Source organism: Mustela nigripes, chromosome 2, assembly GCF_022355385.1.
Source record: "Mustela nigripes isolate SB6536 chromosome 2, MUSNIG.SB6536, whole genome shotgun sequence".
Taxonomy (NCBI): Eukaryota; Metazoa; Chordata; class Mammalia; order Carnivora; family Mustelidae; genus Mustela; species Mustela nigripes.
In genome coordinates, this window is record NC_081558.1 from 103,770,220 (window position 1) to 103,797,573 (window position 27,354).

Sequence of the window (27,354 nt, forward strand, 5' to 3'; positions counted from 1 at the left end):
ATCATTAATGAGAAATGCTTTGTTCTACAGCCTGGTGCAAAATAATGTACTGCTAAAGAAGTCAGCTTGACACCAGCTTTTTCTAAACTCTTGCTTTTTTTAAAAAAGAGATGTATCTGTTACAAACATGATGTGTAAAGTGAAGGTCCACTGCTCCTCCCATCCCCAGAGAGCACCACTTCTGCTAGTTGGTTGTGTCCTTTCACCAAAAAGTTTACCATGTCTCCCTGTTTTCATCTTTTCTGGTCTCCTTCATAACTTATCCTATCCTGTCTTCACCTGAGATAACCAGCGCTGAGTACATTCACTAGAGTGGAAGGTGCCATTGTCATACACTTCTGAGCTTTGTTGGTTTCTGTCCTCTCTTCAGGAGCAGGTGAAAGGGGATGCTGGAGAAACCAACACAGCCGAGTCCGAAAAGTCCAGTTGTGTTGAGGCTGTGGTCTCATGCAGTGAGCCCAGACATCTCCCAGACACCAGTTCCCTCGCACTCAGTGACGTTGCCCCTAGTGATGAAGACTCCAGTGAGTATGAGGACTGTCCAGAGGAGGAGGAAGAGGTTTGGCAGACTTGCTCGGAAGACGATAGCAATCCTGATGAAGAGGCCTGTGGCCTGGACTGGCAGGGAAGCTGTCCTGTGGATTCTGAGGCTCAGGGTAGGAAGACCCTGCGGAAGGAGTGCACACACAATTTCACCCACCTGGTATCGAGGCAGGAATTGTTGGAGATCTTTAAGCAGCTGCACATTGGGAAGAAGGTGAAAGACGGACAACTTACAGTTGGACTGGTAAAATGAAATAGGTCCTCAGATCGTTACTGCATGGGTACTTTTTTCTTTCTTTCTTTTTTAAGATTTTCTTATTTGAGGGCTGCCTGGGTGGCTTAACTGGTTGAGCATCTGCCTTTTGCTGAAGCCCTGGGATCGAGTCTCACATCGGGCTCCTTGCTCAGCAGGGACCCAGCTTCTCCCTCTGTCTCCTGCTCCCCCTGCTTGTGCTCATGCTCTCTCTCCACCTCCCTCCTCCCTCCCTCTCTCTCTCTGACAAATAAAATCTTTTTTTTTTTTTTAAGATTTTATTTATTTATTTGACAGAGAGAATTCACAAGTAGTCGGAGAGGCAGGCAGAGAGAGAGAGGGGGAAGCAGGCTCCCTGCTGAGCAGAGAGCCGGATGCGGGACTCTATCCCAGCACCCTGAGATCATGACCTGAGCCGAAGGCAGCGGCTTAACCCACTGAGCCACCCAGGCGCCCCAAATAAAATCTTTTTAAGAAAGTTTTATTACTGGAAAGAGAGAAGCGGAAGGGGCAGAGGGAGAGAGGATCCCAAGCAGACTGTGCACTGAGCATGGAACCCAAAGTAGGGCTTGATCTTGGGATCCTGAAATCACGACCTGAGCCAAAACCCGAAGCCGGACGCCCAACTGGTTGTACCACCCATGTGCCCCACCACATGGGTGCCTTTATTTCTGATCTTGGTAGCTACACTGGACCCCAAGAGACCAACCAACCTTTTGGCATCATAGGGAACATTATTGCCCTCTTGTTGCCTGTTGGCATTGTGGGAATAGCTAAAGTCCAGCTCAAAAGAATGAACGCTCTCAAGACTTAACATTGGTTACAGCCCTGTTTATATCAGTTATCTTCTCTTGTCTTCCATTTCAGCCCTACCAGTCCTGTGACTTACAAAGAGGTAGCAGAATGAGAACGCCTTCAAAGTTGTCTTCAGACTTCAAGTTCAATAATCTTAGGCTTCTGGTGTCATGTGATCCTTGCCAACTTGTACTGTAAATATTCCAGGTGTATTTTAGGGAAAACCCCAGCATCTTTGGGCCAAGTAAAACGTGACTGCTGCTTTAGTTGCATAAGAACAAAGGGAGGGGCACCTGGTTGGCTCAGTGGGTTAAGCCTCTGCCTTCGAATCAGTTCATGGTCTCAGGGTTCTGTGATCCAGCCCCTCATTGGGCTCTCTACTCAACAGGGGGCCTGCTTACCCCTCTCTCTCTGACTGCCTCTCTGCCTACTTGTGATCTCTGTCTGTCAAATAAATAGAATCTTTAAAAAAAAAAAAAAAAAGAATAAGGGAAAGGAGATCCCATCCTTAGCTACATATACACTAGTTCTAGAGGTGGGTGTGAGAAGTGCTACCTCAAAGATGTACAGCACAGCTCCAGAGACCCCATCTTTAGCTAAGGAGATGTTAGATGTCAGAGAAGATTATTGTAAAGGTCTCTCATCCAAGAGAACAAAACCATAAGGGAAAGTAGATCATGACAGGTTTAAAATCTTCTAACTCTTAAATTACATGCCAAGTATAGCTAATCCTAATTGTTTCAAAGTGTGCTCCCACCCACCCCCCACCACAAGCCTACTTACAATGATTATAGTACGTCAACGTTTCACTTCAGAGTGCTGGTTAAAGGAATTGTCCCTAGAGCTGGGCAGACCTAGTACACTGCCTAGTTACAGTGGTATGGACTCACTTGCTGTGAAGCTTGGAGAACTTAGGTCATTTCCCTCAGCATCAGAGCTTCAGCTTTTTTTTTTTAATATGATTGCTAAAAATTCATTTTTTTCATGCTACCAGAAACCAGCTTCCCCAAAAGCTAGTTTCTTTCTCACACTTAGGGAAGTACTAAGCAGCCCCTCTACTTTCTGAATGTTTTGCTCTAGAAATCCCAAGAATAGGTTAATTTCCTCAGTCTACGAACATTTACTGGTCACGTGCCGCAGGCCAGGCATCCTTTTGGTCCCTAGCAGTACATTGGGAGCAGACAGACCCAGTCCTCACCCTCCCAGAGCTTGGAGTTCCAGGTGTGGTGCGTGTGAGAATACATCCTGCAGCCTGTAGGAGTGTGTAGTGAAGGAGCCTGATCTACAGAAGGTGGGGGAGAGAACAGCTACAACAGTGGCCTCCCCCCAACTCGTGCCATCGAAACAAGTAGTAATAAGTCATATAATCAAGATACAAACAAACACAAAACATGAGAATATTGAGAACGATGAGCAGTCATCTGAAATCTTTATGTAAGAGGTTTCTCACCTGAAAGTATAATGTGAGGTTTTGACAAAGTGACCATGGGAGGGCCTTCCAGACAGACAGAAGGTAAATGCTCAAGCAAAGCCTCAGGAATGGAAATATGTTCGTGGAACAGCAGATAACAGTTTGTCTAAGTGTGAAGAGGAGCGAGAGCAAAGACTGGAACAATGGATATTGTCTGTAATGAGGCCTAGAATAGAGGTGGAAGATTTGGGGTTTTATGTTTAGTGGAATTGGTATTTATAATCTTCCAGTCACACTGATAAAGGATTCTTAGAAGTAAGTGGGAATTGGATTTGGAGGTACAGGAGGAAGCCTGAGGAAAAACCTGGAGCAAGGCTGCCATGAGAACCCTAATATAATCCTGCTAGGAGTAATTGAAGAGCTTTAAGAGCTTGCTAACCCATATCAAGTCAATGTGCCACTTAAAATTTTTAACCAATCAAAAAAAATTTTTTTAACCAATAAGACAGAAATTTCCTAACAAGTCATTAAAAATTAAAGATTAATTGTATGTGGTGGTGTTTAAAATGCCTGTCTAATACTTGACTTCACCCACAGTGTGAAAAACACAGCAGAAACAGCGAAATGCCTGTGAGATGGGACATCCTGGGGAAAGCTGGGAACAGAGGGCTGAGGTTTATTGTAACATCTGCTGTTACAGCAAGACCTATAAAAGTAAAATGTACTTAGCTTGACTATTCATCACTGCAGACAGTGATGAGGAAGAATTTATTTACCAGGAAACTTGTCTGAATAAATACACCCATACCACCGGGGAGAAGATTGTCAACAAACAGCATCTATTTCAAATGTTTTAAAGCCCCCAAACACTTACACTACTGTTGTCCTTTGTGTGTATTTACTTTGGGTTCGACAGAGGTAGTGTTTGACTCTTCAGTAACTGAGGTGTCTCTTGCAGGTGGGCTACCCAAATGTTGGTAAGAGTTCCACAATCAACACCATCATGGGTGACAAGAAAGTGTCTGTGTCTGCCACACCTGGCCACACCAAGCATTTCCAGGTATTTCTGTAGCATCGACTCCTCAGATTCCTCCCTCTGGGTGCTTCTTTGAAGGTCCTTGCTGCTCTTGTGCTGGTCTTTTCCCTTCCTCTGCTTTGTGCCCAGCATAAACTTCTCACTTATCTTTCAGACCCTCTATGTGGAACCTGGCCTCTGCTTGTGTGACTGCCCCGGCCTGGTGATGCCATCCTTCGTCTCTACTAAGGCAGAGATGATTTGCAGTGGAATCCTCCCAATTGACCAAATGAGAGACCACGTCCCCCCTGTGTCACTAATATCCTTTCTGCTTTATAAAAATTGGTTATTCTTGTGTATATTAGGGCTTCAAGTTTGTTTGGGACATTGCTTTGCATTGGATAAATTCACAAATGCTATTGAATGGAAAAACCTGAAATACTGGCTAGTGATCTAAGTTTATACAGTGAGGTAGCCTCAGGACTCTGGGAGGAAGACCTCCTGTCCCGATGGCAACTGTGTCGCCTGTTATCAGTGGGAGAGCCCGGGCTTTGGATCTCGGCTCCCAGTTGAATCCTGACACTGGTGTTAGACTATTTCTGTTACCTTTGTAAGTTTGCATAACCTTCCAGAAACATTCCTTTCCTGAAAAATTCCGAAAAACTACTTCACAGTTGATGATCTCACAGTGAGAATTGTAATCATTTCAGCCAACATTATTGCTAGCTTACTATGTGCGCCACACAACACTTACCAAGTAATCTCATTTAATTCTTAAAGCAGCCCTTGACGTGGGTACTGCTGCTGTTTGCATTTTTTCAAGCTTGAGGAAAGTCAGGCACAGAGAACTTCAACAATTTGCCAAGATCTAGCAGCTAGTAAGCAGCTGATTAGGAACTCTGTCACCTCCCAGCATAATGAGTTACCTTCTGTGAAGCATCTAGAATAGTGTCTGACATGAAAAAAGTACTCAGAGACAAACCTTTTAAGAACCATGGTGTCTTAAGGTTTTACCGTTCTTATAAGCCAGCATGTTTGCCTGTTTACTATTCTGTGTGTGCTGGCGGGAGACAGGCGACTCCCTGAGACCAGCACACCAATCTGTTAGTTACAGTTCTTGACATGATCCTTCATGACCTCCCTGAAGGCCACAGCTTTTCATGCACCCCAGTTTAATTTCTCTTTCTGTAAGAAAATGAGGAAGAAAGAATTCATTTAGGATAGGTAAAATACAGTGTATTGCTAAAATAGAATAGTACACAATAGTTAAAAAGACTGCACTGCTTTAAGTCTACCTGTAGTGACCTGGGTAAATCTGAAAACATTACACATACGTTCTGACACCATTTCTGTAAAAACTGTCATCTTGCAGAACCGTACTTTGAATTAATAGATACTGGTGAATGTCAAAGTCTGCAAAGTGGCCTAGTGACTGCACACAGACTCACATACCTCCAGGGGGCGAGGTGGGGCTGGTACAGTGTTTGAAAGGTTTGCATTTTCAGCACCTTTTTTTAAGATTTTTTTTTTTTTTTTTTTTTTTTTTTTTTTTTTTTTGACAAACAGACATCACAAGTAGGCAGAGAGGCAGGCGGGCGGCGGGGGCAGGGAAGCATGCTCCCTGCTGAGTAGACAGCCCGATGCGGGACTCGATCCCAGGACCCTGAGATCATGACCACAGAGCCACCCAGGCTCCCCTTCAGTACAGTGTTTTAATAGATGACATTGTTACTGCCTCTTGATAGATGGGAACACATGTTACACTAAATGCTTCTCTGTATATTTTCAGCTTCTCTGTGAATTAGTAATCAGGTATGTACTGAGTACTTACCACAAGCCAGGTTAGGCTGGGTTCCATGGAAGCTGTAGGCATCAATCAGCCGTGGATCCTGCCCTTGCCAGATTCAGTTGGGGGGACGGTCAGATGGAGCATGTCCATGAATAACTGGTACAAGGTAGCATGGGGTTTAAAGGAAGAAAAAGTATTCAGAAATTAGTGAGTAACTACCCTTCTTTTCTGGAGAGGTAAAAGTTTCTGTCCTGGAAGTGCTGAATTAGGAAGCATGTGTCTGAAGCTGTGGTGGGGAGGGGTTCAGTTCAAGGGAATGGATTCCTTGACAAGCCTATGTTTGCCAGAATATTCCAAGACATGTTTTAGAAGCTATCTATGGCATTAATATCATCAAGCCTAGAGAGGATGAAGATCCACATCGACCTCCAACATCAGAAGAACTATTGACAGCTTATGGATGTGAGTTGTGATTTATTTTTAAAATATGAATGAAAAAGTAACAATATAGTTAATGAGAGACCTACTCCTGCAAAGATACAAATTCACATTATTCCTTAGTATTTGCCATGTCCTTTACTTTGTTGGTACTTCTGTTGTCTCTGTTGGCCTTGCCCACAAGCTATCCTGCAGGTGGGTTCAGAGTGCAACAGTGAGGGAGGGAGAGCTGACCACTGCCTGAGCAGTAGATTACTTAAGTGCTTCCTGGAGTTAGAGAAGGAGATCATTTGAGTCCCTGGATGACTCTTCAGGTCTGCCCTTTGTGGACCTTGACAGTAGCAATCAGTCCCACTCCAGGGGAGACATGATTTCCCCTGCCCTCCTGGTCTCCGGCCCCTCCCTGTAGGAGGCCTACATGCAGACAGTGTCAAAAGCTCTGGGGGCATGCCAGCAGCTGTCACATGTGTTGAAGAAAAGGCCCTTAGGGCATTCACTGGTTTATTGGTACTCAGGTATAGACATGCATTCTGACTGAAGCCATGTTGGCTTTTTCTGGAGTCTTCTCCCAAACAGAAGTGGAGGAATGTTAGGAAGAAAATGAATATGCTGTGATAGTAGGATAGGAGAGTTTGGAGGGCAGCATGGAAAAGGAAGTCCTCAGAAATTGGGACAGAGTGGAGCATGGTCAAGAAGGGGACACAAAACAGTCTCCCTTGCTTCCATCGGTCCCTTGAAAACCTTGTTTGACTTTAAAATGAGTCAATCACTCTCCCACCTCTGTGTCTTAACCCAGTGCTACGTGGGAGCTAGCTGCCTATCATTCTTCAGCTGATTGTGGTTTATTTACCTTAAATAGAAACTTTAAAGGTGGTCTGGAGGAACCTTTGTCTACCTAAAGAGATAGCAGTGTTAGAAACATTTCCACACATCTGTGGCATACATGCCTTTAAAGGAACTGCCACCAGCGGGGAAGGAATTCAGTTTATTTGAGTGATTTGATACAAAGAGAAAAAAAAACCTGTATTTTTCTCACAGAGAAAGGTGATTTGATATGAAACACACTTAAACCAGAACTTGAACTTAGGTTGAGAGACTTTTATTTTTTTAAGGTTTTATTTATTTATTTGACAGAGAAGGAACACAAACATGGGGAGTAGGAGAGGGAGAAGCAGGCCTCCCGCTGTTGAGCAGAGAGCCTGATGCGAGGCTTGATCCCAGGACCCTGAAATCATGACCCTAGCCGAAGGCAGACTCTTAATAACTGAACCACCCAGGCACCCAACATTAAAAATTTTTAATAGCCTTTTTTTTTTTTTCCCTTTTTGTCTTGATGGGGTTTGGTGTTTTACTTGGGGAGAGTCGTCCCTATCTAAGGACAAAATTGTTTCCCTCTAATATCTTTTTCTTAATACTTTAGATTTTTAATCTGCCTAAAAGTATTTTTTTATATTATGTGAACTAGAGTTTTATTTTCTTCCAAAATGGCAGAGCCTGCTACACAGCTAGTAGGTGGGGAAGCCGAGTTTTGAACCCCACCTGTCTCTGCCAAAGCCTATATTCTTAACCACTATGCTCTGCTACTCCCTCTAGTTGAGTCAGTATTAGAGGGATCTTTGCAATATGTTTGAGAAGCTGAAAAAAGCATAGCTAGATCACTAAACAAGAAGAGACTTACTGATTTCCTTTGGCGTTGCTAATAATAGTGACAACATAGCATTCTACAGGTAGCCTCCATGATTAAATGTTCATAAAATGAAGAGATGAAAGAAATAACTGGAGAAGAGAGAAATTGAATGTCTCTGTTACCACTTGGTGCTAGTATCGTCTGTTCACCTGGATTGTCAGATGTCTTTATAGTGCTAACCAGATTATATTCTGCAGTGATGGTTGCTTTTTGAAAGCTAGTGACTCAAGGGTGCCTAGGTGGCTCAGATGGTTAAGTGTCTGCCTTTGGCTCAGGTCGTGATCCTCCAGGTCCCAGGATTGAGCCCCATGTTGGACTCCCAGCTCAGCGGGGAGTCTGCTTCTCCCTCTGCCTCTCCTCACTGCTTATGCTCCCCCTTCCCCTCTGCTCCCCCCACCCCCAGCCAAATGAAAGAAAATCTTTTTTTAAAAATAAAGCTAACAAGTCAGGATGCACAGTTAGTGGGGTAACAGACTAAATTTCCATCACCTGGTTGTCTTTGTTGTGACTTCGGTTTTGCACCGTTATTTGCCTAAACAGACATGCGAGGATTCATGACAGCACATGGGCAGCCAGACCAGCCTCGGTCTGCTCGCTATATCCTGAAGGACTACGTCAACGTAAGTGAGCCTGGCTCCTTGTTGCTCTGGAGTAGATAGGCCTTCGTTCTCACACTGTGCTTTTAGATGCCGGCAGCCTGTTAAGTTAGAAAGGAGATACTTCCTCACTGAGATTGTGTTGTCAGAGAGGCCACATGGGCAAGGTTCTCGCGGCTCTTCTGGGTAAGGGGATCCACAGCCTTGGCCAGACGTTCTTGACCAGGGCAGCTAGCGTCATCTGGACCTGGCATGTCAGGAGCAGCGTAAGGCGAGGCAAGAGGGCGCTGAACCTGTCATCGGTGAAAGTGAGAAAATGGTGCCTCTGGTTTTCAATCTGTATTGAAAACAGCCCTTGCTGGTTCCTGTGACAGCTGTGTCCCCACCCTCCCTGCAGTGTAGCTGGTCATGTGCCTTTCTCCCTGCGCATGCCCTCATAACAGCAGCACTCCCAGCGAGCCCTGCTGAGGGCAGTGTGAAATGTTTTCTTTGTGTCACCTCGTTAAAAATACACAGCGAGTCTATGAGGTTATTATTCTCATGTTACAAATGAACAGTTGCCAAGTTTGGGGTTTTCCTTGTAAGTAAAATAAGAATTAATAGTACCTATCTCATGAGATTATTATGGGAAATAAATGAGAAAAATACAAGTATGTGGAGACACACACACCACTAAGCTCAGGGCCTTGTGCATAATTAACCCCCAATAGTATTTATGGGTTAAGCTGAATTCTTTTCACAAACAAAGCATTCTGGATCTCCAGTAATAACTGGTTATGAGGATTTGGCTTTGTTTGGCCTTCTCAGTGCCATGTCAGCAGAGCTCTGGCAAGCACAGGAGTCAGATTGGGCAGCATACCCTCTCGCCTTCAGTTCTGGAAGAAAGAAGTTAGTAGAATATTCGTATGGATAAATTATGTATTGATTCACCATTTATAAAACCACGGAAGATGAGTTAAAACCAACCACAGTTTATAGAGTGCTTACAGTGGGAAGTGGAAAATCTGCGCCCAGTGAGCAACCACGGCCAGCCCAATGTCCCCATTAGTATCATCCCGCTTTGCAGTTGTGTCCTGGTTTTTGTTTTGGAAAATATTTACCCTAAGTCTACTCATGTCAGTGTACTGAAGAACACTTCTGTAGAAAATACAGACAAGGTAAAAAGGAGCACAGTCGTGTGTTCGTTAGGGCTATGGTTATAGGTGACAGAACTCTGCTCAGCTCTCTGCAACAAAAAGCAGGAAGCTTGCCAGAGGGTGCCTGCCGGAGATAGCTTCTCAGAGGACTTTTTTCTTCTGGGATAACACACAAGGCACCTGTCATGTGCTGTTACTTTTCTTGTCTTTGTAGGGTAAGCTTCTGTACTGTCATCCTCCTCCTGGAAGAGACCCTGTGACCTTTCAGCAGCAACACCAGCGACTCCTAGAGAACAGAACAAATGGTGGCGGACTGAAAATACATTCAGGCAGAAGTAAAAAAGTAATACAGATTGAAAATATAGTTGATAAAACTTTTTTCCATCAAGTAAGTTTTAAAGTTTTTCTTTACTTTCTGATCCAACACATTTTATATAGCAGTTTTGTTGAAATACTCATTCACATAGCATAAAATTCACTCTTTTAAAATACAATTCAGTAGTTTGTTCTATATTCAGAGGTGTGCAACTATCACCATAATTTTAGAACATTTTTTCATTCTAGAAAGAAATACTATACCCATGAGCAGTGACTCACCATTCCCCTCTCCCCCCAGCCCCTGCCAATCCCTCATCTACTTTCTCCTAGATAGATTGGCCTATCCAGATAAATAGAATCACCCACTCTGTGGTCTTTTATGACTTGCTTCTTTTTTTTTTTATTTTTTATACAGTTAGTTGTTTTTTGTTTTGTTTTTTTTAAGATTTTTTATTTTATTCATTTGACAGAAATCACAAGTAGGCGGAGAGGCAGGCAGAGAGAGAGGAGGAAGCAGGCTCCCTGCTGAGCAGAGGGCCCGATGCAGGGCTCGATCCCAGGACCCTGGGATCATGACCTGAGCCAAAGGCAGAGGCTTTAACCCACTGAGCCACCCAGGTGCCCCTGTGACTTGCTTCTTTAACTTGGCATCATGACATCAAGGTTCATCCATGTATCAGTACTTCTTTTTTATTGCCAAATAATATTCCATTGAATCAATAGACCACATTTTTTTTTATTTATCTGTAGATGAAGTTTGGCTGTTCTTTCTTCTGTGCTACTGTGAACATTCATGTACAAGCTTTGGTTTGAACATAAGATTTTTCAGTTCTTTGGGGTATATAATTAGGAGTGGGATTGCTAGGTCCAGTGGTAACTCCATGTTTAACATTTGATTTACCACCAAACTTTCCGAAGTGACTGTGCCATTATACATTCCCACCAGCAGTGTATGAGGGCTCTAATTTTTATATCCTTATCAGTATTTCTTTTATATATATATATTTTTTAATTTTTTTATTTAATTTTTTTTTAGTTTTTTTTTTTTCTTTTTAATTCATTTGAGAGTGATACAGAGACAGAGCACAAGCAGGGGGAGAGGCAGAGGGAAGGGGAGAAGCAAACTCCCTATTGAGCTGGCAGCCCAACTTCGATCACAGGACCTAGAGATGATGACCTGAGCCAAAGGCAGATGTTTAGCCATCTGAGCCACCCAGGCGCCCCATTACCAGTATTTCTTTTCTGTCTTTTTCATTTTAGCCATTCTGGTATATGTGAAGTGATATGTCATGATTTTTATTTGTATTTCCCTAAGGATAAATGATGTTGATAATCTTCTCATGTGCTCATGAGCACATGAATGTCTTCTTTGGAGAACACTTCTGCTGTTGAGTTATAAGAATTCTTTATATGTTCCAATATAAGCCTTTGTCATAATATGCAAATATTGTTTACCATTAAGTGGGTTTTCTGAGCCAATACATATTAATTTTAAAGAACAAATATATATGTAGAACAGTTAAATCCTGTAACTGTATTTAATATATTTATTAAATGCTTTTGTGACTGCTACAGCCAGAAAAGTTGGGGTGGGGCAGGGGTCATCTGTATCCAGAGAATGAGTCTTACTGTATTTATATGATGCTTTATTTGTGTCCCTCACACCGTTTGTTAAGGTGGGCCAAGCAGATAGTATTGTCCCCATTATTATCTACCATTGAGGACACTGAAGCCCATGGAATTTAAGTGACTTATTCAAGGACACTTGTCTTAAATGGCAAAGCTGAGCTAGAACTTAGATTGTTGTGACTCCTGGTTTGAATTATTTTCAGTCTTACCAATATTTAGAAGGAAATTTAATGATATGCAGAAAGATTACAGGTTCTTCCTTGGGCCTGCTATTGTCATGCAAAACATGTAAATGGAAGTTTTAAGTGTTTACACAATGTTTCTAAAGGTCATGTGCAAGAAAGCTAAAAAGTCACAGATACTAAAGCTTTAGCCTCTAGAGTAACATTTTACTATTATAAGAAGATCATGAAATACTGCTTTGCATTTCCAGGATTATGAGGGATTTATTTATTTTTTTTAACCCAGTAAACTTAAAATTTGTTTAGTTCTTTTTGTTTGTTTGTTTGTGTTCCACTTAAGTCACAAGTTTACAAAAACTTTTTTGTGCACTTTCTATGTGTGCCTACTATGCTAGGACCTAGGATACCAAAATGAATAAGACACTGTTTATAAGGAGGTCACATTCTAGCTAAGGGGAGATGGGCAAGTTAACAAATAACATGACACACCAGGTCTAGGGCAGAGGTGTAAGTCAAGTACTTTGTGAACCCAGACTAGGGAGCAGTTCCTCCTGGGGCTGGGAGGAGAGTAGGTGAGTGAAACTACGGAGGGGTGATGAGACCTCAGCTGGACTCTGACAGACAGCTAAAATGTGCCAGGTGCAGGGAGTAGTGAGGGCACGCCCTGGGCAGGGGGAGTAGTCTGAACAAAGGCATGAAGAGATGGGGGTGTAGGTTCTCTGAGTAAACAGTCCATGCTGTCAGTAGCCTGTGCACATTGTGAGGGAATAGGAACTCGATTCCCCAGGCTGCAGGGGCTTGTGAGGACAGGAAGAGGAATATGTGATTGGAGAAGTCTAGTGGAAGCCTGGAGCCTGGATGAGAGGAGTGTTGCAGACTCCTCTCACTTGCAGTAAAAGTCAGTGAATACCAGGGTTAGAGCCGGGTGGTGGAGAGGAGGGGATAGATGCACCAAATCCTAGAGCCTGCAATCCAGAGAACTCAGTGGCTGGGTGTATGCAATACACGAGGAAGGTAATGGGAGTGCTCTGTTGTGGCTAGTGAGAGATGGTATTTGAAGCTCTGGGACTAAGCAAAGTTGAGAACAAAGAATGCACTGAAGACAGAATGCTGAGAAACTTATTTAAGAATGGGGAGAGAGAGGCACCTGGGTGGCTCAGTCAGTTAAGCGTCTGCTTTCAGCTCAGGTCATGATCTCAGGAGGGGAGCAAAAAAGTGAGGAGAGAAAGGAGCGTGAAGGAAGTGGAAGTCTGCTGTCTTAGAGTTCTCCTTAAGTAATTCTGTGCTCACATCTCAAATAATGCTGTCTTACTTCCTAGGAAAATGTGAGAGCTTTGACCAAAGGAGTCCAGACTGTGATGGGCTACAAGCCAGGGAGTGGCCTGGTGACTGCAGCTACTGTGAGCTCTGAGAGCAGGACTGGGAAGGCCTGGAAAAAACATGGCAACAGAAATAAAAAAGAGAAAAGTCGCCGACTCTACAAGCACCTGGATACGTGAACATGGGCTGTGACGTAATGGCATCTGCCTTGTGCATCCAGAATAGAAGAGGAGCTGTTCTGGCCTGCGATGCCGTGGCCACACCAAACAGTCTGTATCCAGATGGAGAGGCTCGTTGGGGCATAGACTCTCACACAGTCATCTTGGAGCCCCAGAAACCTTGTCCTGTAGAAGGCTGAACTTAAGATGAGGGAACGAATGAGTATATGTGTGCGAGAACAGATACACTGATGCATACTAATTTGTAAGTTGGGTTTTTTTTTTGAAAAGTACTAAAATTAAATTGCCACTGACAGATGTTTTATTGGTTCATGTAGATACACTGCCATTTGGACATTTCACATTCTTTAAACAGTTTGAATTTGCAAGACATGACTGGGATTTTAGATGGCTTCTTTGGGGAACATTAGTTAGGTTAATGATTCTCAACCTCACACATACCCAGCACACCCCTGGGATGACAGAAGGCATATCAGATCTTGGAATAGGAGACTGGCGTGTGTAGTTTCCAGAAACTTCTGGAGAGCACGACCTTCCATGGAAAATCACCATCAACATGAGCCGCTACTATAGAAGGAAGCAAGCGGTTTTTTTGTGGCTATCTGTAGGGGTGAGAAAATCGGGGGATAAGCAGCTAGATTTTGTTTTAGTCATAGGGATCCCTGATCACCTTGGTACTTATAACCATCAAGAATGACAAAGATAGGGGCACCTGGGTGGCTCAGTCAAACGTCTGCCTTTGCCTCAGGTCATGATCCCAGGGTCCTGGGATCGAGTTCCATGTCAAGCTCCCTGCTTTGCAGGAAGCCTGCTTCTCCCTCTTCCTCTCCCTCTTCGTTCCCCCTACTTTTGTTCCCTCTCTTGCTGTGTGTGTATGTCTCTCTCTCTCTGTCAAATAAATAAAATATTGTTTAAAAAAGAATGACAAAGGCAGTTTACGTTTCATAGTGCCATTGTGTGTGATAAATACACCATGGCTGTTTCAGCTTCTCACTTTATTTTTGTCTCCGTTTTTCTTTGAGCCTCATTATTCCCTTAAATCAGAAACCTACCTTGTTTTGTAGGTAGGTTTGTAGGACCTGCTTGTTTTGTGTGATAGGTATTTTTGAAACTCTAATGGAAGTTATGGATGCTTTCTCCAGAAAAATGCACATTTCCATAAAAAACACAGACACTCAAAGTTCATCTATGAATTCGCAGTTAAGCCTTGCCCTGTGTGGCCATAAGGACTTTTAGATCTATTTGAAAATATCTTCCACCTAGAGAATAAAAAAGTGTACTTGTTCATTTAACAAACCCTCCTGTCTGGCAGGAAAGGGCACTAGAAAATGGCCCAGCAGGAGAAGCGCCTGAAGCAGGAAGGACGTTAGCAAGAGCCGCCACACGGGGCCTTGGAGTTTATGGGGGGATTCTGGATGTTTTCTCAAAAGTACTAGATAAGCCGAGGAAGGGTTTATAAACAGGGGATTACTGTTTTCTTCTTTAAATGCGGAGCGAAAAGTTACTCCAGACCAAGGTTGAGGTAGACTGAGAGGAGGCAAAGCTAAGAAGGTTCTAAAATGGTGTTGGTCCATCTGCAATAATCTACTTCTAGTCATTTTAATCTGAGAAAAATGAGACAGAATTAGTTAAAAAAAAAAAAAAAAAAAAAAAGCTCATGACAGGAACAGCATTGGCATGTTAAAATATACTTTGTGCCAGGGCGCCTGGGTGGCTCAATCGTTCTGCATCTGCTTTCAGCTTAGGTCGTGATCCACTCAAAACCCCACATGGGGCTCCCTGTTCAGCGGGGAGCCTACTTCTCCCTCTCCCACTCCCCCTGCCTGTGTTCTCTCTCTTGCTGTGTCTCTGTCAAATAAATAAAGTCTTCTAAAAAAAAAAAAATACATATATATATATATACATACATACATACATATACTTTGTTCCATTTACTGAAGAACAGGCACACAGTTGTGTGGGAGAAAACTTCCATACTGAATGAACAAAGCATGTACGGATTTAGAATAAGTTTTGCTTTAATGATAATGTAATAGCTAAAACATGAGACTTTACAGAAAAAGTAGGTACATATGCTTCCATGCTCTTATTTTTGTAACAGTTTTACTGAGATTCATATACTGTACAAAATCACAATTTAATGCACACAGTGTAATGGTTTTTAGTATATTCAGAGTTGTGTAACTTAACCACCATAATCAATTCTACATTATTGCCACAAAAGGAAACCCAGGACCCTTTAGCTATTGGGTCCCAGTCTTCTCATCCCCTCAGCCCCAAGCAACCACTAATCTACTTTATATAGATTTACCTCTTCTATACGTTACTATAAATGGAATCACAAGCTAAGTGACCTGTGACTGACTTTCACTTAGCCCATGTCTTCAAGGTTTGTATGTATTTTAACACCTCTCAGTACTTCATTGCTTTTAATTGCCAATAATACATTCCATTGGATGTATGTATATACCACATCTTGTTTATCCATTTATCACTTAAAAGACATTTGAGTTTCCAGGGGCATCTGGGTGGCTTCAGTCAGTTAAGGGTCTGTTTCAGGTCAGCTCATGATCCTGGGGTTCTGGGTTCCTGTGATCCAGCCCCGCATCAGGCTCTGCACGCAGCGAGGGGTCTGCTTCTCCCTCTTCCTCTGCTGCTCCCTCCACTTGTACTCTCTCTCTCTCTCAAATCATTAATAATGATATGTGGGTTTCCACTTTCTGTTATATGAGTAATGCTGCTCTGAACATTTGTGTGCAAGTTTTTGTGTGGACACAGGTTTTTAAATCAGGTATATATCTAGGAGTGGACCTGCCCTACATTTAACCTTTTGAGCAACTACTATTTCAGAATGGCTACGCCATTTTACATTTCCCATCAACAGGTTCTAATTTCTCCATATCCTTTTTTTTTTTTTTTTTTTTTTTTTAAGATTTTATTAGAGGGACGCCTGGGTGGCTCAGTGGGTTAAAGCCTCTGCCCCCAGCTCAGGTCATGATCCCAGGACCCTGGGATCAAACCCTGCATCAGGCTCTGCTCAGCAGGGAGCCTGCTTCCCCCTCTCTGTCTCTGCCTACTTGTGATCTCTGTCAAATAAATAAATAAAATCTTTAAAAAAAAAAAAAAAAGATTTTATTAGCACAAGCAGGGAGAGCAGGAGGGGGAGGAAGAAGCAGGCTTCCTGCCTAGCAGCGCTATCCCAGGACCCTTGGGATGGTGACCTGAGCCGAAAGCAGATGCTTAACCGACTGAGCCAACCAGGCGCCCCTAATTTCTACATATCCTTGTCAACACTTGTTACTGTCTGTCTTTTTGTCTTAGCCATCGTAGTGGGTACAGAGTGGTATCTCCTGGTTTTGATGTGCATTCTCTTAATGACTAGTGATGTTGAGCATCCTCTCATGTGCATACTGGCCACTTATATATCATCTTCGGAAAAATGTCAGTTAAGATAGATCCTTTGCCCATTCTTTAATTTAGAGTTATCTTGTTACTGAGTTACAAAAGTTCTTTGTACATTGTAGATACAAGTCCCTTATCAGATCTGTCATTTGCAAATGTTTTCTGCCATTAAATAGGCTGTCTTTTCATTTTCTTAAATAGTGTCTTTTGGAACACAAGTTTTAATTTTGCTGAATTCCAAATGTATCCATTTTTTTCTTTGGTTGCTATGTTCCTGGTGTTAAGTTTAAGAAACTGCTGACAAATCCAAGGTTTACTAAGATTTACCCTCTATGTTCTTACATAGTTTTTACATAGAGTTTAAAAGTGTTAGCTCTTAGATTTACGTCTGTGGTCCATTTTGTGTTATTGTATATGGTATGAAGTAGATAGACCAGCTTCATTCTTTGACATGAGGTATCCAGTAGTCCCAACACCATTTGTTGAAGACTAGTGTTTACCCATTGAATTGTTTTGGCACCCTTGTCAAGAATTGAACATAATCGTGAGGGCTTATTTCTGGATGTATACCCTTTGGTATTTAACTTCGTGAGTGTGGAACAATTGTGAAGAGCATCTGACTCAATTTTCTGTTAAGAGATGTTTGTGTGGGGGCGCCTGGGTGGCTCAGTGGGTTAAGCCGCTGCCTTCGGCTCAGGTCATGATCTCAGGGTCCTGGGATCGAGTCCTGCATCGGGCTCTCTGCTCAGCAGGGAGCCTGTTTCCTCCTCTCTCTCTCTCTGCCTGCCTCTCTGCCTACTTGTGATCTCTCTTAAAAAAAAAAAAAAAAAAGAGAGATGTTTGTGTGGATGCCCCATACCACTACACGTCCCTTAGCCCACGGTGGGGTCACCTGCAGCCCCAGTGGGCAGTTCCTGTGCAGGTTTTTCCACCACAAGCCCTGTATTCCCTGCTTTCCTTTCTCCTGCCCCACAGGGCTTGCTCAGCCTGCACACAGGGCAGTCTAGAAGGGCTGGGGCTGTAACACCCCCAGAACCACCACCAACTGGTAAAGAACGGGGGCTGGTAAGTGCCCCAGCGTCTGTCACTTGGTGCACACACTGTACGCATGCCTTAACCGTGTCCTCAGGGGAGCTGAGCCCTGCCTGCCCACAGCCAACCACCCTCTCACTAACTCACCCATGGCCTTTTTCCTATCCCTCACTTTCTCCACTCCCTCATTTCTGCTTCATGCAGAAATGCAGGATTGCCTCCTAAATAAACTAAACTTAAGGGATGCCTGGGTGACTCAGTTAAGCATCCAACAGTGATCTCAGCGTAGGTTGAGTTCAAGCCCCGCATTGGGCTCCAGTCAAGAAAATTAACTAAACCTAGGTCCTCTGCTTAGATAGAGTCTGAAGAACCAAAACTAGAACACCCTGAAAGGGGCTTTCTGTTTTCATCTTGGCTTCTGCCCACAATGTGTCTCATTAAGCATCCTTTCGATTTTTGGGGGGTATTCTCACCCATTTTGTAACAGTTAGTACTTTACACTTACAAATTCCAGTCGCTGACATTATCTCTATTGTTTGGAATTTCTGCCCAGCATTTTATTACAAGAAATACACCGCCCTTTTAAAGTAGAACCTGCTATATATCTGTCATCTGCTTACTTTTCAGGAAACTAGAAGGAAGTTAAGGTTTTGGTCAAGATGCCAGTAGCCACATATGCTTTCTTTGAAGGTAAACTGGAAAATGTGGCAGCAAGCCAGAAATCTACTTAATGCCACGCCTCTAACTTCTTTGTGGGGAGAAGTGAGGAAAATCATTCAAAATACCCACCCGTAACCATTTGTTGTCCGTGCATTCCTCATACTATTGACCAGTTGAGGGCCCTACAGAAAGGAAAGATTTTGCTTTCAAAAGACTGATATGGGGTGCCTGGGTGGCTCAGTGGGTTAAGCCTCTGCCTTCAGCTCAGGTCATGGTCTCAGAGTCCTGAGATCAAGCCCCATGGAATCCCGCATCGGGCTCTCTGCTCAGCAGGGAGCCTGCTTCCTCCACTCTCTCTCTCTGCCTGCTTCTCTGCTTACTTGTGATCTCTTTCTCTGTCAAATAAATTTTAAAAATCTTTAAAAAAAAAAAAAAAGACTGATATGAAGGGAAAACAATTTTGAACAATCTGGAAGTGAAAGGCATCATGTAAGTGGAAAGTGCCCAGAACACAGTAGACTCCGAATACATCTTGTAAATGTTGTATTGAAGTACATATTACTGAAGTGTAATATGTATACAGAAAGTGCACAATTGTGAGAGTATAGGTAAGCTGACTTTTCACAAACAACACATTGATGCAACCAGCACCTTGATGAAGACACGGAAGGTTCAGCATTTCATGCCTCCTTTCAGCCACAAACTGATCTTCCCCAGGGTAACTGCTATTCTGACCTTTTCACCAGATTTTGTATGACACACACACAATCTAGTGTGTCCTCCTCTATCTGGCTTCTTCAGTCCAACATTGTGAGATGTGGCCACAGTCTTATATATACTTATATAGTGATAAATCTGTCATTGCTGTAGTTTATGGTTCTATTATTGATGGACATGAAGAGGTTTTTGCAAGCTTGTGTTTTTTTAAATTTTAATTTATTTTCTAGAACTGTGTTTGGGTCACAGCAATATTAGGCAGTAAGTACAGAGTTCCCATATTTGACAGTCCTCATGTAGGCACAACCTGTCCCATCCTCAATACCCCACACTCCAGTGGTACATCTGTTAACAGGGAACCTACACAGACATCATTATTCTCCAGAGGGTTCTGATTTTTCAAAGTAGGGCTGCCAGGGCTCCTGGGTGGCTCAGTGGGTTAAGCCTCTGCCTTCCGTTCAGGTCATGATCTCAGGGTCCTGGGATCAAGTCCTGCATCAGGCTCTCTGCTCAGAGAGAGCCTGCTTACTCCTCTCTCTCTCTCTGCCTTCCTCTCTGCCTGCTTGTGATCTCTCTGTGTCAAATAAATAAATTAAATATATATATATATATAAAAGTAGGGCTGCCATAGATGTTGTAATACAGGAGTTGTCAAATAAAACTTTCTGGCCACAATGCAAATAAATGTTCTATAATCCAGGGCTATTTTATAGGTAACCACAGCCAATGTTGACTATTAGGCACTTAAAATGTGACTCGTAACAACTTCAGAAGTTAACTGCTAACAGTAATGACTCTTAACTCTTGCCCAGCCCAATAATCAAAGGTCAGAATGGTGAGAATTTTTTCATGAGAGTGGGGGAGGAAAAGGGTGGATTTCACATTTATAATTTGTACATCTTGGCTACTTCTAAAGTAGCAAGATTTGCAATAGTTAGCAAGAGTTAAATTAGCAAGAGTTTCAAATATTCAAGTACTGAATTCTATTTAGTTGGCTCTTTAAAAAGGTGAGAAACCCGGCTGGCTCAGTCGGTAGAGTGTGAGACTTGAGTCTTGGTGCGTGAGTTTGAGCCCTGCATTGGGGGTAGAGATTACTTAAAAAAAAAAAAAAGGTAAGGCTTTCCTTGATGTAATGTTTCAACATCCATGAGTTCCATTAGCCCCTGCTTAGCTTCTAAGCTTTGTGAAGTAAGTGACTTTAAGGAGCAGGATGTTATTAATAAAGAACTTAAAGGGGAAGAAAAAGCACAATTTTCACAAGACCCAGCAGTGAGTTGATGTGAGTTTGAGTTTTAAGTAGAACCCCGGGCCCCAGGAGTCCTACCACCTGCTTCCCTCATGACACTCCAGCGTGTCCACAGTAGGCCTGACTGGGATTTGGAAATGCCATTATTTCAAAACGCATCTGCCGAGCAGTGGTTTCTCTGTCTTCCTAGCAGGTAAATCACACTGGAGAGAGCCTTTTTTAGTGTTGCTGCTTGAGTAGCAGCCCCAAGCCCTTCCTCTAAATAGTATGCCCCACAGGAACGCTGGCAGGGGGGTTAGCCTGTCCTCAGAAGGGAAAGCAGCTGAGCTGCAGGCCTGTGTGTGTCCCCTCCCCCACCCCACCTGGTGGCTTGGACCTCCAGGCACGCGTGGCCCTAGCCCCTGCAGGACAAAGTCCAGGCTGCTGCAGCCCCTCCCTGTCCAGGACAAAGCCCTTGGGCTCACCGCTCCTGCCAACAGGAAATGCCTCTAAGCGGGGGAGGGAGGACCTGTGTTCTGGTCCTTGTGTTAGCTTTTCTTTTTGGCAAGCTCTGGACAACGGCCAAAGAAACAGGAGCTTTAGCTTCTGGGCAGGGCTGCTGCAGGGCCTCTGAGGAGCCCAGGAAAGGAACTGATCCACTTCCTGAGGGCCCACCGAGTGAAAATCCTTTTGGAAGGTCCTGGCCGAATTTGGGAGGGGTTTGCACAGCAGGGAGGGCATGGGTTAGCCTATATAATCCCAAGTGTTGCAATGGATGAAGTCCCACTTCTTTGACAGCTGGGTGGCTCGCCCGCCATCCGGCCTGTCTCCTAGTGCCAAAAGCAAGCTTACTCCCCAAAGCGCCCCTCGTGGGGTTCTTAAAAGCCCTCCCAACACACCGGCACGCACAATGGTAGGGGCACAAAAGGATCTTAAACACGCTCCAACTACAGTACCTACCACATTTGTATGGGCTGTTTAAAAACTCATTCAGTTGGGGCCATCTGGGAGGCTCAGTCGGTTAAGGGTCTGCCTTCCGCTCCCATCATGATCTCATAGTCCTGGGATCGAGTCCCAGGTTGGGCTCCCTGCTCAGCAAGGGAGTCTGCTTCTCCCTCTCCCACTCCTGCCTCTCCCCGTACTTGTGCTCTCTCGCCCCTTCTCTTGCTCTGTCAAATAAATAAATGCAATCTTTAATAAATAAATAAAATCAATTAACTGGGCAGTGCAGTCGGTTAAGCATCCGACTCTTGGTTTCAGCTCCATGATCTTGGTTTCAGGCCTGATCTTGGGGTCCTGGGCTTGAGCCCTGAACTGGGCTATGCTCTCACTGGGGAGTCTGCATGAGACTCTCCCTCTCTCTCTGCCCACCCCCACCCCCTGTCTAAAATAGAAAAATCTTTTTTTAAAAAATCCATTCATTCATTCAGTAACTATTGGAGGAGTACAGGCCCAGTGGCTTATGTCCCTACAGGATCAGGACGCAGAGCAGCCTGGGCAGGGAAGATTGCCTCGGGAGGCTCCAAAGCCCACACTCTTCCCGTTGTGTTTTCCTGTGAGCCAGCGTGTCCAGGGACTGGCAAGAACTCCCCACAGTCTGTCCGCCCCCACTGAAGGCCATCTCCACAAGCTGGAGTTTCTCATAAGAATCTCACAGGAAGCCTGTGGGAAGTCGGCATCATAGGCTGAATAGTGGCCCCCCAAAATACCAGGTCCCAATCCCTGGAAACTGTAAATGTCCTCTTATATGGGAAAAGAGTCCACAGACGTGATTCAGTTAAGGATCTTGAGATGGGGAGTAGTGTGGATGATCTGAGCAGGTCACAAATGCAGTCTTTCTGGGAAAGAGGCAGAGGGAGGAGATCTGACACAGAAGAAAAAGGGGGATGTGAGTGCAGAGGGAGAGATGGAGTTAAGTGCTGAGGCCTCAAGCAAGGAGCACTGGAAGCCACCAGCCGCTGGATAGAGCGAGACAATGAATGGATTCCCTTCCTAGAGTCCCCTTGGTTGTGGTCCCCGGAACCTGCTTTCAGAACCGGAAGGGAATATATTTCTGTTATTTTAAGCCACTCAGAGCGACAGGTAATGGATCAGTGCAGATTCCAAGCACTCTTGCCCAGAGAGCTGGACTCAGCAGGGGTCCTTTCTGACAGGTGGCTGAAGGATCCTCACACCTCACCGCCCGGAGGGACCGGAGAGGGGACTCCCTCCGAGCTTAACCCCTCAAACGAAGGGTTTTTAGTCTGGGGTCTCATCCTGCATGAAATCCATAGTGGCATTTCAGGACTTCCACAAATTCCTAAGATTGTATGAACAACCGCGTGAGTGTGCACACAGGTTCTTATTTTTTGCGGATGAGGTTTTCTCCACAAATTCTCAGAGTTCACTGAAAAGGCTGAGAACTAACCGCCAGAACGAAAAACTACTGAGGGGTCCAAACTTGGTCCAGGGTGGGGTGGGGAGGAATGAAGCAATTTCTCCAACCGGCCCGGGCTCCAAGGGTTTATACTGAGCCTGAGGGACAAGGAAGTCTTCATAAGAAGCAAACCAATTAAATTCTGGTGTCTTCAAGCCTCAACGAGGCAGAGCCCAAGGCAGCCCCTACCCTACAGGAGCCCTGTGAGAGGGTGACAGGACACAGGCAGGGTATGTCCTCATTTCAGCGAGATAGTGTGTGGAACAGATTCTCTTTTGGGAACAGTAGGTAGGCCACGTGACCAGAAGAACCCGGGATCCAGGCAATCACAGGTCAGTATCCACACGCACGCCAGAAGAACCCACAAAGAACCAGCAGGCCGGGCCTGCAGACTGTGGGTGTTTTTTATAGCCTACGAGAAACTTGGCTACTATATTTTTTCTTTTTCCTTTATTTTTTAAAGATTTTATGTATTTGAGAAAAATCGAGGGAGATTTTTCCTTTTGACTTAACCTTTTTTTTTTAAGATTTTTTATTTATTTATTTGACAGAGATCACAAGTAGGTAGAGAGGCAGGCAGAGAGAGAGGGGGAAGCAGGCTCCCCGCTGAGCAGAGAGCCCGATGCAGGTCTCAATCTGAGGACCCTGAGATCATGACCTGAGCTGAAGGCAGAGGCCTTAACCCACTGAGCCACTCAGGCGCCCCTTAACTTAAACTTTTAATCTTGCCTTAGTTGTCTTAATCATTTCCATATTTTGATTTTGGCCCCTTCTGTTGAATAACATATTTTCATTTGACTTCTATTTATTCTATTGCTTCTTTTTTTTTAAAAGATTTTATTTATTTATTTGACATAGAGAGAGAGATCACAAAGAGGCAGAGGCAGGCAGAGAGAGAGGGGGAAGCAGGCTCCCCGCCAAGCAGAGAGCATGATGTGGGGCTCGATCCCAGGACCCCAAGATAATGACCTGAGCCGAAGGCAGAGGCTTTAACCCACTGAGCCACCCAGGTGCCCCTATTCTATTGCTTCTTTAATGTCTGTCTCTCTCCTACTGGACTGTAAACACCATGAACGTAGGGACTTGACTGTTTTTCTCAAAAACGTGTCGTCAGAGGCACCTGGGTGGGCAGTTAGATAAGTGTCTGCCTTCCGCATAGGTCCTGGAATCGAGCCCCGTGTCCGGCACCCTGCTCAGTGGGGAGTCCACCTCTCCCTTTGCCCCTCCGCCTATCCTGCTCATGTTCTCTCTTGCACTCTCTCAAATAAATAAAATCTTTAAAAACAACAACAAAAAAAAACCTGTGTCTTCAGCTCCTAGCCTGACATACCTGACAAATAGTGTTCCATTTCTCCTGTGAGTGGTCATAACTTTAAGCATAAATTAATCTGTAAAATAATGTAGCCACTTTGCAAAACCATCTGGCAGTTCCTCAAAACCTCAAATATAGGGGCGCCTGGGTGGCTCAGTGGGTTAAGGCCTCTGCCTTCGGCTCAGGTCATGATCCCAGAGTCCTAGGATCGAGCCCCACATTGGGCTCTCTGCTCAGCGGGGAGCCTGCTTCCCCCTCTCTCTCTGCCTACTTGTGATCTCTGTCAAATAAATAAAAAATCTTAAAAAAAAAATAAATGAAATCACATTTTAAAAAAAAACCTCAAACATAGTTACCAGGAGTCCCAGTAGTTCCACTCCTAGGGACACGCCCAAGAGAACTGAAAACCTCTGTGCACACAAACCCTTTTACATGAATGTTCACAGAGGCATTATTCATAATAACCCAAACAAGCAAACAACCCAAGCATCCATCAACTGATGACTGGATAAATAAAATGTGATGTATTGACACAATAGATTATTATTCAGCCATAAAAAGGAAGGAAGTTCTGACACAGGTTGTAACATGGATTAACCTTAAAAACATTATGTGGAAAACAAAAAAAAAAAACATTATGTGGAGTGAAAGAAGAGATAGAATTTCCAGAACAGAAACACCTGGGTGGCTCAGTCTGTTAAGCAACTGCCTTTGGCTCAGGTTATGATCCCAGGGTTCTGGGATGGAGCCCCACATGGGGAATCCTTGCTCAGCAGGGAGCCTGTTTCTCCCTCTGCCTGCTGCTCCACCTGCTTGCGAGTTCTCTCTCTCTCTCTCTCTCTCTCTCTCTCTCACACACACACACACACAAATAAATAAAACCTTTCACTAACTAAATAAATAATAGAATTTCCAGAACACAAAAATTGTAGAGACAGCAAGTAGATTTGTGGTTGCCTAAGGCTGCCATTGTGGAGGGGAAGGTAATTTCTAAGAGCACTGGCTTCTTGGCAAGTGATGAAAATGTTGTAAAATGAGATAGTGGTAGTGGTTGTACAACCCTGTGGACACCCTAACCACCACTGAATTGTAAATTAACAGGGTAAATTTTGTGGTATATGAATGAGAAGTCTGTAAGGCTGCTATTTAAAAACAAAACAAAAACCTAAATGATAGGGTCACCTCCTTGTTTAAGCAAATTTACTAAAATCAACGAGGAAATTTTAAGATTATCATAGCTTTGTTTTCAAGTACAGCTCTATGTACCAGCATTGTGTGGCAATGTGGCTGGAGGGGACAGCAGGATGGCCAAGACCGCCGCCCTCCTCAGCTCGCTGGGGCACCTTCCAGGGTGACTTTCTGGAAGTCTGGCTTGGGGACTGCGGGGTAGGAGTGGGTTGTGTCCCTCTGCCTGGCCCCCCACCGCCCCCTGTCCGTTATACCCTAGGATCAGACCTCCCGCTCCCGCCGGGAGCCGCAGCACCCAAGCGCTGCACCAGGCGCGAAGTAAGGTGTATTGTTCGGCTCAGAAAAATGGAGTGCCTTACCGTGACCCCCTCGGCTCTGGCCGCCGCGGCGGGGGGCGGGGGGTGACCGCGAGGGCTCCGTCCGGGAGCGGCGGGCGCCGGGGGGCCGCAGCCTTTGTGCGGAGGCCGCTGCCGGCTCCCGCCGCTGGGGGGCGGCCTCCTGCCCGCCGACCCCCGACAATAGCGCGCCGGGTGGGGAGCCGCGCGGTCCCGGAAACTTTTCCCCCGCGCCGCCGCCGCCGCCAGCGCCCATCTCCTGGCCGCCGCCGTGCGCTCAGCCGGGGTCGCCGCCGCCTCAAGGGGCACCAGCCGGAGGAAGGGGGCGCGGGGCGGCAGTGCGGGAGGCCGGGGCCCGGGCCGGGCGGAGCGGGAGAGCCATGGGGGAGGCGGCCAGCCCCGCGCCCGCGTCCGCGCTCTGGGACTGGGACTACCTGGACCGCTGCTTCGCCCGCCACCGCGTCTGCATCTCCTTCGGCCTGTGGATCTGCTCCTCCTCCTGCTGGATCGCCGCCCACACGCTGTAACAGGGACCGAACCGGGCGGCGCGGGGATGGGGGCCGGGTCGGCCGCGGGGGGCGCGGGGCGCTAACTTCCCCCTCCCCCACCAGCTCCCTCCTGGAAACCTGGAGGGAAGGGGACAGAGAGGGAGGAGACAGGAGGCAGCGCAGCTCCGCAATCGAAAGGAGCTTTCGGGGGCGGACTGGAGTCGGACAGGACTTCTTTCCGGATTCCGCGCACGGGGAGGCTGGCGCGCGGCCCGCGGGAGGAGGCTGGGTGGTGCAGTGCATGGGGTCCGGGGCGGCAGCCGAGAGTCCGGGGTTCTATTGTCAGCGCCTCCTCGCCGACTGGCGGTGTGAGCTGGGCAAGCTGTCTGAGCCTCGATTTCCTCACGTAGATGGGGTTGATAACTCATGGGTCGGATGGCAGGATTAGATGAGTTAGTCCCGATAAAGCTCTTAGTATCATTAGCGCTCATTAAACATCTTTATTACTGCTCCCGCCCTGCCACCGCCTTTGGCAGAGGCCAGGACCTAGGACGAGGCTCCCTGTGTTTCTGGCATCCCTTTGCCCCAGGCCCTCTGATCTGCAAGGAGCTGGCGAGGATCTGACTCTAACCACAGCCTTTGCCCTGTCCAGCATCTGGAGCCGGTTGGCCAGGTGGTCACCGTAACCTGAGTCCTAAGCTGGCTGAAGTCTGGCCCAAGATGGCCTCCAGGTCTCGGGCCACCCTGTCCCAAGCTGGTGCTACCCAAGTATTCCCTGGCAGCGGAGAAAGGAGCAGCACCCCAAGGGAGGCCGGCAGTGGCTCAGCTTGGGCACCCCATGGACATTCCACTCCCTTGTGTGATATTGCTGTGGAAATTTGGCAGCGCCCCTACCCAGTCACTGGAATGCAAAACAAACAAACAAACCTTAACACTTTTACTGTGGGCCCAGTGTGGCATTTATTAACTCACCCCATTCTGTTACTACTCCCATGCACTCAGGGTTCTGGAGATTCTGACAGGTTAACTAACTTGCGCAAGTGAATGGAAAGAATGGATCCCCCAGACTCTTATAGAAAGGGGCAGGCTTGTGAGGATGAGGCAGCCTAGGTGCTTTATTAGATATTTTCCTGACCTGGAAACTCGGATTGGGAGAGGTTAGGTACCCCCCCACCCACCCCGCAAATGCCTCCTCTGCTTTTTCAGCCCGCGTCCTGTCTGGACACCATCCTCCCTGAGCCCAGTCTTATCTTCAGGGATTGTATGTTTTCCAAGCTGGGCGTGGCCT

At 45.5% G+C, this 27,354-nt stretch overlaps 2 protein-coding genes and 1 long non-coding RNA gene across 9 annotated transcripts in view; 2 read left to right on the forward strand and 1 right to left on the reverse strand.

Annotated features, from left to right (window-relative positions):
• LSG1 (large 60S subunit nuclear export GTPase 1) overlaps window positions 1-13,593 on the forward strand; it is a 32,417-nt gene extending 18,824 nt beyond the window's left edge. Inside the window, exons 8-14 of one of the 2 annotated variants that reach the window (XM_059391255.1) lie at window positions 371-787; window positions 3,961-4,062; window positions 4,193-4,336; window positions 6,145-6,268; window positions 8,472-8,551; window positions 9,878-10,051; window positions 13,112-13,593. In XM_059391255.1, the coding sequence (XP_059247238.1) occupies window positions 371-787; window positions 3,961-4,062; window positions 4,193-4,336; window positions 6,145-6,268; window positions 8,472-8,551; window positions 9,878-10,051; window positions 13,112-13,291 (1,221 nt within the window). In that variant the 3' untranslated portion in view covers window positions 13,292-13,593. The remainder of the gene's footprint in view (window positions 1-370; window positions 788-3,960; window positions 4,063-4,192; window positions 4,337-6,144; window positions 6,269-8,471; window positions 8,552-9,877; window positions 10,052-13,111) is intronic. The other variant, XM_059391256.1, reaches the window with a different exon arrangement.
• On the reverse strand, window positions 653-26,103 carry LOC132011924 (uncharacterized). Of its 3 annotated transcripts, XR_009402456.1 has the most exons (7): window positions 26,013-26,103; window positions 9,844-9,949; window positions 8,421-8,628; window positions 7,095-7,139; window positions 5,849-5,962; window positions 5,000-5,202; window positions 653-667 (listed from the first exon to the last, which is right to left on the reverse strand). It is a non-coding gene; the product is annotated as an uncharacterized LOC132011924 (long non-coding RNA). The 3 variants fall into 3 exon arrangements; XR_009402454.1 differs by lacking the exon at window positions 7,095-7,139; XR_009402455.1 differs by lacking the exon at window positions 7,095-7,139 and having other exon boundaries at window positions 9,515-9,949.
• Window positions 25,668-27,354, forward strand: part of TMEM44 (transmembrane protein 44) — a 37,790-nt gene continuing 36,103 nt past the window's right edge. For 2 of the 4 annotated variants that reach the window (XM_059391258.1, XM_059391259.1), the window contains exon 1: window positions 25,671-26,101. In XM_059391258.1, coding sequence (XP_059247241.1) covers window positions 25,959-26,101 — 143 coding nt within the window. In that variant the 5' untranslated portion in view covers window positions 25,671-25,958. Of the gene's footprint in view, window positions 26,102-27,354 lie in introns of all 4 variants that reach the window. The other 2 variants (XM_059391257.1, XM_059391260.1) reach the window with 2 other exon arrangements.